The sequence below is a fragment of the Lampetra fluviatilis genome, unplaced genomic scaffold, assembly GCF_964198595.1.
Source record: "Lampetra fluviatilis unplaced genomic scaffold, kcLamFluv1.1 SCAFFOLD_228, whole genome shotgun sequence".
Classification (NCBI taxonomy): Eukaryota; Metazoa; Chordata; class Hyperoartia; order Petromyzontiformes; family Petromyzontidae; genus Lampetra; species Lampetra fluviatilis.
Genome location: NW_027620608.1, coordinates 127,501 through 136,854, shown reverse-complemented (window position 1 = coordinate 136,854; position 9,354 = coordinate 127,501). Strand labels below are relative to the sequence as shown.

General features: G+C 57.2%; 1 protein-coding gene across 1 annotated transcript in view; it reads left to right on the top strand.

Annotated features, from left to right (window-relative positions):
• The first annotated feature begins 399 nt into the window (after positions 1-399).
• The window catches only part of LOC144954138 (cyclin-dependent kinase 5-like), a 34,342-nt gene continuing 25,387 nt past the window's right edge, over positions 400-9,354 (top strand). Inside the window, 4 exon segments of the mRNA XM_078884700.1 lie at positions 400-956; positions 4,699-4,788; positions 5,021-5,047; positions 5,050-5,083. Coding sequence (XP_078740826.1) covers positions 920-956; positions 4,699-4,788; positions 5,021-5,047; positions 5,050-5,083 — 188 coding nt within the window. The 5' untranslated portion in view covers positions 400-919.

The window sequence follows — 9,354 nt, the reverse complement described above, 5'->3', positions numbered from 1 at the left end:
CTTGCTAGAGGCTACCTGGGGGAGCTTTGTCCGTGTGTCTAACACTGCACTTGCCTCTGCAGCCCTGCTAGAGGCTACCTGGGGCAGCTTTGTCTGTGTGTGTCTAACGCTGCACTTGCCTCTGCAGCCCTGCTAGAGGCTACCTGGGGCAGCTTTGTCTGTGTGTGTCTAACGCTGCACTTGCCCCTGCATCATTGCTAGAGGCTACCTGGGGCAGCTTTCTCTGTGTGTGTCTAACGCTGCACTTGCCCCTACAGCCCTGCTAGAGGCTACCTGGGGGAGCTTTGTCTGTGTGTGTCTAACACTGCACTTGCCCCTACAGCCCTGCTAGAGGCTACCTGGGGCAGCTTTGTCTGCGTCTATGGATCTGGAGGTTTTTTCTCCCCTCTAGGCTGGCAACAGCTTCCGGCGGCTCCTGCATTCTCGCTTCCTCCACCACCACTAGCTCCACCATCAGCTCCACCACCAGCTCCACCATCACCACCTCCACCATCAACTCCACCATCACCACCTCCACCATCAACTCCACCATCACCACCTCCACCAACTCCACCATCTTCCACTCCCATTCATGTTGATGACTCACTAGGAGGCGATTTCGCGTTTTCTCGGAGTCTCCCTCCGTATGTGTCTCTGTGTGTGAGTCTCTGTGTCTGTGTGTCTGTGTGTGAGTCTCTGTGTGTCTCAGTGTGTGTGTCTCTGTGTGTGTCAGTGTCTGTCTCTGTGTCTCTGTGTGTGTGTCTCTGTGTGTGTCTCTCCGTGTGTCTCTGTGTCTCTGTGTGTGTGTCTCTCCGTGTGTCTCTGTGTGTGTGTCTCTCCGTGTGTCTCTGTGTGTGTGTGTCTCTGTGTGTCTCTCTCTGTGTGTCTCTCTCGCTGTCTGTCTCCCTCTGTCTGTCTCGCTGTCTCCATCTGCAAGGCGATGCAGAAATACGAGAAGCTGGAAAAGATTGGAGAAGGTGAGTGGTGGTGAGTGGTGAGGAGTGAGGAGTGGTGGTGGTGAGTGGTGGTGAGGAGTGGTGGTGAGGAGTGGTGGTGAGGAGTGGTGGTGAGGAGTGGTGGTGAGGAGTGGTGGTGAGGAGTGGTGGTGAGGAGTGGTGGTGCGTGAGGGGTGAGTGGTGGTGGTGAGTGGTGGTGAGGAGTGGTGGTGCGTGAGGGGTGAGTGGTGGTGGTGAGTGGTGGTGAGGAGTGGTGGTGCGTGAGGGGTGAGTGGTGGTGGTGAGTGGTGGTGGTGGTGAGTGGTGAGGAGTGGTGGTGAGTGAGGGGTGATGGTGGTGAGTGGTGGTGAGGAGTGGTGGTGAGTGAGGGGTGAGTGGTGGTGGTGAGGAGTGGTGGTGAGTGGAGAGATGTTGACTACCTCGCCTGGTCTACAGGAGGTCGTGGGTTCGCTCCCGATCCTGACGATGCCTGCTGCTGTTGTAGATGTTGGAGTTTGAGTCTCTGTGTCTCTGTCTCTCTCTGTCTCTCTGTCTGTGTGTCTCCCTGTCTCTCTGTGTGTCTCTGTCTCTGTGTGTCTCTCTGTGTCTCTCTCTGTCTCTCTCTGTCTCTCTCTGTGTCTGTCTCTCTGTGTATTTCTGTGTATCTGTCTCTCTGTGTCTCTCTGTGTCTCTTTCTCTCTCTGTCTCACTGTCCCTGTGTCTCTCTCTGTGTCTGTGTCTCTCTGTGTCTCTGTGTCTCTCTGTGCCTCTCTGTGCCTCTCTGTCTCACTGTGTCTCTGTCTCACTGTCTCTCTGTGTCTCTCCCCGTGTCTCTCTCTCCCCGTGGTGGTGACTGCGTAGATTTTGTCTCGGGGTTCCTGCTGTTTCATCCCCTCCACGTTTAGAATCAAAATCAGCACGAGTTCAGAGTTGATTTGCCTGATGCTCTCACTGTGTGTGGGTCTCTGTGGGTCTGTGTGGGTCTCTGTGGGTCTCTGTGGGTCTGTATGGGTCTCTGTGGGTCTGTATGGGTCTCTGTGGGTCTCTGTGGGTCTCTGTGGGTCTGTGTGGGTCTCTGTGGGTCTGTATGGGTCTCTGTGGGTCTGTATGGGTCTCTGTGGGTCTGTGTGGGTCTCTGTGGGTCTGTGTGGGTCTTTGTGGGTCTCTGTGGGTCTGTATGGGTCTCTGTGGGTCTGTATGGGTCTCTGTGGGTCTGTATGGGTCTCTGTGGGTCTGTGTGGGTCTCTGTGGGTCTCTGTGGGTCTGTGTGGGTCTCTGTGGGTCTGTATGGGTCTCTGTGGGTCTGTATGGGTCTCTGTGGGTCTGTGTGGGTCTCTGTGGGTCTGTGTGGGTCTTTGTGGGTCTCTGTGGGTCTGTATGGGTCTCTGTGGGTCTGTATGGGTCTCTGTGGGTCTGTATGGGTCTCTGTGGGTCTGTGTGGGTCTCTGTGGGTCTGTGTGGGTCTCTGTGGGTCTCTGTGGGTCTGTATGGGTCTCTGTGGGTCTGTATGGGTCTCTGTGGGTCTGTATGGGTCTCTGTGGGTCTGTGTGGGTCTCTGTGGGTCTGTGTGGGTCTCTGTGGGTCTCTGTGGGTCTGTATGGGTCTCTGTGGGTCTGTATGGGTCTTTGTGGGTCTGTGTGGATCTCTATGGGTATCAGAGACCCACACAGACTCACCACCACACAGAGACCCATAGACTCATCACCACACAGAGACCCACAGACTCACCACACAGAGACCCACAGACTCACCACCACACAGAGACCCATAGACTCATCACCACACAGAGACCCATAGACTCACCACACAGAGACCCACAGACTCACCACACAGAGACCCACAGACTCACCACCACACAGAGACCCACAGACTCACCACACAGAGACCCACAGACTCACCACACAAAGACACATACGTTTATAGTATTTGACTGATTGTTACGAATTTACAAGTGATGATAATGTAGCCACGAAAAGGGCTACCACATAGGCCGGTAACAATAACGCAAAATAATATATCCAACAAAAGTAAGAATGTTTTAGAGTAAGTGTCGGATTACGGCCTACTTCACCGACCCTCGGATAGATTACCCCGCCGACCGGAAGTGAGCCTCATCCCGCAGGAGGCACCCTGCCCTGACACCCCCCCCCGTCCCCCGCGGTCGGTGTTTGTGTGAACATTTTAATTTCAAATGATGATTATTAAGTTCACGTCTTTGATGTTGTGCTCTTGCGTGCAAGTAACGACGGCAACGAACGTGACCCTTTACAAGTGATAGCGGGTCATCGCTACCTGGGGGAGCTTTGTCTGTGTGTGTCTAACACTGCACTTGCCCCTACAACCATGCTAGAGGCTACCTGGGGAAGCTTTGTCTGTGTGTACATCATAGGCGCTGCTACTCGCTACTAGCAGCACTTGCCCCTACAGCCCTGCTAGAGGCTACCTGGGGGAGCTTTGTCTTTGTGTGTGTGACAGCACTTGCCCCTACAGCCCTGCTAGAGGCTACCTGGGGGAGCTTTGTGTTCACGTGTGTGTGTTCACCTGTGTGTCTGTGTGTGTGTGTGTTCACGTGTGTGTTCACTGTGTGTGTGTTCACGTGTAGGTGTGTCTGTGTGTGTGTGTTCACGTTTAGGTGTGTATGTTGATGTGTGTGTGTGTTCACTCTGTGTGTTCACGTGTAGGTGTGTGTCTGTGTGTGTTCACTCTGTGTGTTGACGTGTAGGTGTGTGTCTGTGTGTGTTCACTCTGTGTGTTGACGTGTAGGTGTGTGTTGACGTGTGTGTATGTTGATGTGTGTGTCACTGTGTGTACGTGTGTGTTGACGTGTGTCTGTGTGTGTGTGTATGTTGACGTGTGTGTGTTGACGTCTGTGTCACTGTGTATGTGTGTTGACGTGTGTATGTGTGTGTTGACGTGTGTGTATGTTGATGTGTGTGTCACTGTGTATGTGTGTGTGTGTGACGTGTTGTAGGTACGTATGGGACGGTGTTCACTGTGTGTTCACTGTGTGTGTTGACGTGTGTGTCACTGTGTGTATGTTGATGTGTGTGTCACTGTGTGTATGTGTGTGTTGATGTGTGTGTGTGTTGATGTGTGTGTCACTGTGTGTATGTGTGTGTGTGTGACGTGGTGTAGGTACGTATGGGACGGTGTTCACTGTGTGTGTGTGTCACTGTGTGTTCACGTGTGTGTGTGTTGACGTGTGTGTGTGTCTGTGTGTGTGTGACGTGTGTGTGTGTGTGTGACGTGTGTGTTGACGTGTGTGAGTGGGACGTGTTGTAGGTACGTATGGGACGGTGTTCACTGTGTGTGTGTATGTTGATGTGTGTGTGTGTGACGTGTGTGTGTATGTTGACGTGTGTGTGTGTTGACGTGTGTGTGTGTTGACGTGTGTGTCACTGTGTGTTGATGTGTGTGTGTGTGTGTGACGTGGTGTAGGTACGTATGGGACGGTGTTCACTCTGTGTGTGTGTTCACTGTGTGTGTGTGTCACTGTGTGTGTTGACGTGTGTGTCACTGTGTGTTGATGTGTGTGTGTGTTGACGTGTGTGTCACTGTGTGTTGATGTGTGTGTGTGTGACGTGGTGTAGGTACGTATGGGACGGTGTTCACTCTGTGTGTGTGTTCACTGTGTGTGTGTGTCACTGTGTGTGTTGACGTGTGTGTCACTGTGTGTGTGTCACTGTGTGTGTTGACGTGTGTGTCACTGTGTGTGTCACTGTGTGTGTGTTGACGTGTGTGTCACTGTGTGTTGATGTGTGTGTGTGTGTGTGACGTGGTGTAGGTACGTATGGGACGGTGTTCAAGGCCAAGAACCGCGAGACGCACGAAATCGTGGCACTCAAACGAGTTCGTCTCGACGATGACGACGAGGGTGGGGGGGGGGGGGGGGGGGGGGGGGGTGGGGGGGGTTAGTGGGGGGGTCACTCCCCACACACCAAGTTGATGATGTTGTTGATGTTGTTGATGTTGTTGATGTTGTTGATGATGATGTTGATGATGATGTTGATGTTGTTGTTGATGATGTTGTTGATGTTGTTGATGATGTTGATGTTGTTGATGATGTTGTTGATGTTGTTGATGTTGTTGTTGATGTCTCCAGGGAGTACCAAGCTCAGCACTAAGAGAAATCTGCTTCTGAAAGAACTGAAACACAAAAACATCGTTCGGTAACTACCCCCTAACCAGCCCCTAACCACCCCCTAACTACCCCCTAACCAGCCCCTAACCAGCCCCTAACCAGCCCCTAACCAGCCCCTAACCAGCCCCTAACCACCCCCTAACCACCCCCTAACCAGCCCCTAACCAGCCCCTAACCAGCCCCTAACCAGCCCCTAACCAGCCCCTAACCAGCCCCTAACCACCCCCTAACCACCCCCCTAACCAGCCCCTAACCAGCCCCTAACCAGCCCCTAACCAGCCCCTAACCAGCCCCTAACCACCCCCTAACCACCCCCTAACCACCCCCTAACCAGCCCCTAACCAGCCCCTAACCAGCCCCTAACCACCCCCCTAACCAGCCCCTAACCACCCCCTAACCACCCCCTAACCAGCCCCTAACCACCCCCTAACCAGCCCCTAACCACCCTCTAACCACCCCCTAACCACCCCCTAACCACCCCCTAACCACCCCCTAACCAGCCCCTAACCACCCCCTAACCACCCCCTAACCACCCCCTAACCACCCCCTAACCAGCCCCTAACCACCCCCTAACCAGCCCCTAACCACCCCCTAACCAGCCCCTAACCACCCCCCTAACCACCCCCTAACCACCCCCTAACCAGCCCCTAACCAGCCCCTAACCAGCCCCTAACCAGCCCCTAACCAGCCCCTAACCAGCCCCTAACCACCCCCTAACCACCCCCTAACCAGCCCCTAACCAGCCCCTAACCAGCCCCTAACCAGCCCCTAACCAGCCCCTAACCAGCCCCTAACCATCCCCTAACCACCCCCTAACCAGCCCCTAACCAGCCCCTAACCAGCCCCTAACCATCCCCTAACCACCCTAACCACCCCCTAACCAGCCCCTAACCACCCCCTAACCACCCCCTAACCACCCCCTAACCAGCCCCTAACCACCCCCTAACCACCCCCTAACCAGCCCCTAACCACCCCCTAACCAGCCCCTAACCACCCCCCTAACCACCCCCTAACCACTCCCTAACCACCCCCTAACCACCCCCTAACCACCCCCCTAACCAGCCCCTAACCAGCCCCTAACCACTCCCTAACCACCCCCCTAACCACCCCCTAACCACCCCCTAACCACCCCCCTAACCAGCCCCTAATCAGCCCCTAACCACCCCCTAACCACCCCCTAACCACCCCCTAACCAGCCCCTAACCACCCCCTAACCAGCCCCTAACCACCCCCTAACCACCCCCTAACCAGCCCCTAACCATCCCCTAACCACCCCCTAACCACCCCCTAACCAGCCCCTAACCACCCCCTAACCACCCCCTAACCACCTCCTAACCACCCCCTAACCACCCCCTAACCACCCCCTAACCACCTCCTAACCACCCCCTAACCACCCCCTAACCACCCCCTAACCACCCCCTAACCACCCCCTAACCACCCCCTAACCAGCCCCTAACCACCCCCTAACCAGCCCCTAACCAGCCCCTAACCACCCCCTAACCACCTCCTAACCACCCCCTAACCATCCCCTAACCACCCCCTAACCACCCCCTAACCAGCCCCTAACCAGCCCCTAACCAGCCCCTAACCAGCCCCTAACCACCCCCTAACCACCCCCTAACCACCCCCTAACCAGCCCCTAACCACCCCCTAACCACCCCCTAACCACCCCCTAACCACCCCCTAACCAGCCCCTAACCACCCCCCTAACCACCCCTAACCACCTCCCTAACCACCCCCTAACCACCCCCCTAACCACCCCCTAACCACCCCCTAACCACCCCCCTAACCACCCCCTAACCACCCCCCTAACCACCTCCTAACCACCCCCTAACCACCCCCTAACCACCCCCTAACCAGCCCCTAACCACCCCCTAACCAGCCCCTAACCACCCCCTAACCACCCCCTAACCACCTCCTAACCACCCCCTAACCACCCCCTAACCACCTCCTAACCACCCCCTAACCACCCCCTAACCACCCCCTAACCACCCCTAACCACCCCCTAACCACCCCCTAACCACCCCCTAACCACCCCCCTAACCACCCCCTAACCAGCCCCTAACCACCCCTAACCACCCCCTAACCACCTCCTAACCACCCCCTAACCACCCCCTAACCACCCCCTAACCAGCCCCTAACCACCCCCCTAACCACCCCCTAACCACCCCCTAACCACCCCCTAACCACCCCCTAACCACCCCTAACCACCCCCTAACCACCCCCTAACCACCTCCTAACCACCTCCTAACCACCCCCTAACCACCCCCTAACCACCCCCTAACCAGCCCCTAACCACCCCCTAACCACCCCCTAACCACCCCCTAACCACCCCCTAACCACCCCCTAACCACCCCCTAACCACCCCCTAACCACCCCCTAACCACCTCCTAACCACCTCCTAACCACCTCCTAACCACCCCCTAACCACCCCCTAACCACCCCCTAACCACCCCTAACCACCCCCTAACCACCACCCCCTAACCACCTCCTAACCACCCCCTAACCACCCCCTAACCACCCCCTAACCACCCCCTAACCACCCCTAACCACCTCCTAACCACCTCCTAACCACCCCCTAACCACCCCCTAACCACGCCCCTAACCAGCCCCTAACCACCTCCTAACCACCTCCTAACCACCTCCTAACCACCCCCTAACCACCCCCTAACCACCCCTAACCACCCCCTAACCAGCCCCTAACCAGCCCCTAACCATCCCCTAACCACCCCCTAACCACCCCCTAACCACCCCCTAACCACCCCCTAACCAGCCCCTAACCACCCCCTAACCACCCCCTAACCACCCCCTAACCACCTCCTAACCACCCCTAACCACCTCCTAACCACACCCCTAACCACCCCTAACCACCCCTAACCACCCCCCTAACCACCCCTAACCACCCCTAACCACCCCCTAACCACCCCCTAACCACCCCCTAACCACCTCCTAACCACCCCCCTAACCACCCCTAACCACCTCCTAACCACCCCCCTAACCACCTCCTAACCACCCCCTAACCACCCCTAACCACCCCCTAACCACCCCCTAACCACCCCCTAACCACCTCCTAACCACCTCCTAACCAGCCCCTAACCACCCCCTAACCACCCCCTAACCACCCCCTAACCACCCCCTAACCACCCCCTAACCACCTCCTAACCACCCCCTAACCACCCCCTAACCACCCCCTAACCACCCCCTAACCACCTCCTAACCACCCCCTAACCACCTCCTAACCACCCCCTAACCACCCCCTAACCACCCCCTAACCACCTCCTAACCACCTCCTAACCACCCCCTAACCACCTCCCTAACCACCCCCCTAACCACCCCCTAACCACCCCCTAACCACCCCCTAACCACCCCCTAACCACCTCCCTAACCAGCCCCTATCCACCCCCTAACCAGCCCCTAACCACCCCCTAACCACCCCCTAACCACCCCTAACCACCCCCTAACCACCTCCTAACCACCCCCTAACCACCCCCTAACCACCCCCTAACCAGCCCCTAACCACCCCCTAACCACCCCCTACCAGCCCCTAACCACCCCCCTAACCAGCCCCTAACCACCCCCTAACCACCCCCTACCACCCCCTAACCACCCCCTAACCACCCCCTAACCACCCCCCTAACCACCCCCTAACCAGCCCCTAACCACCCCCTAACCACCCCTAACCACCCCCTAACCACCCCCTAACCAGCCCCTAACCACCCCCTAACCAGCCCCTAACCAGCCCCTAACCACCCCCTAACCACCCCCTAACCAGCCCCTAACCACCCCCTAACCACCCCCTAACCACCCCCTAACCACCCCCCTAACCACCTCCTAACCACCCCCTAACCAGCCCCTAACCACCCCCTAACCACCCCCCTAACCAGCCCCTAACCACCCCCTAACCACCCCCTAACCACCCCCTAACCACCCCCTAACCACCCCCCTAACCACCCCCTAACCAGCCCCTAACCACCCCCTAACCACCCCCTATCTAGCCCCTAACCACCCCCTAACCACCCCCTAACCAGCCCCTAACCACCCCCTAACCACCCCCTAACCACCTCCTAACCACCCCCTAACCACCCCCTAACCAGCCCCTAACCACCCCCTAACCACCCCCTAACCAGCCCCTAACCACCCCCTAACCAGTCCCTAACCACCCCCTAACCAGCCCCTAACCACCCCCTAACCACCCCCCTAACCAGCCCCTAACCACCCCCTAACCACCCCCTAACCACCCCCTAACCACCCCCTAACCACCCCCTAACCACCCCCTAACCACCCCCTAACCACCCCCTA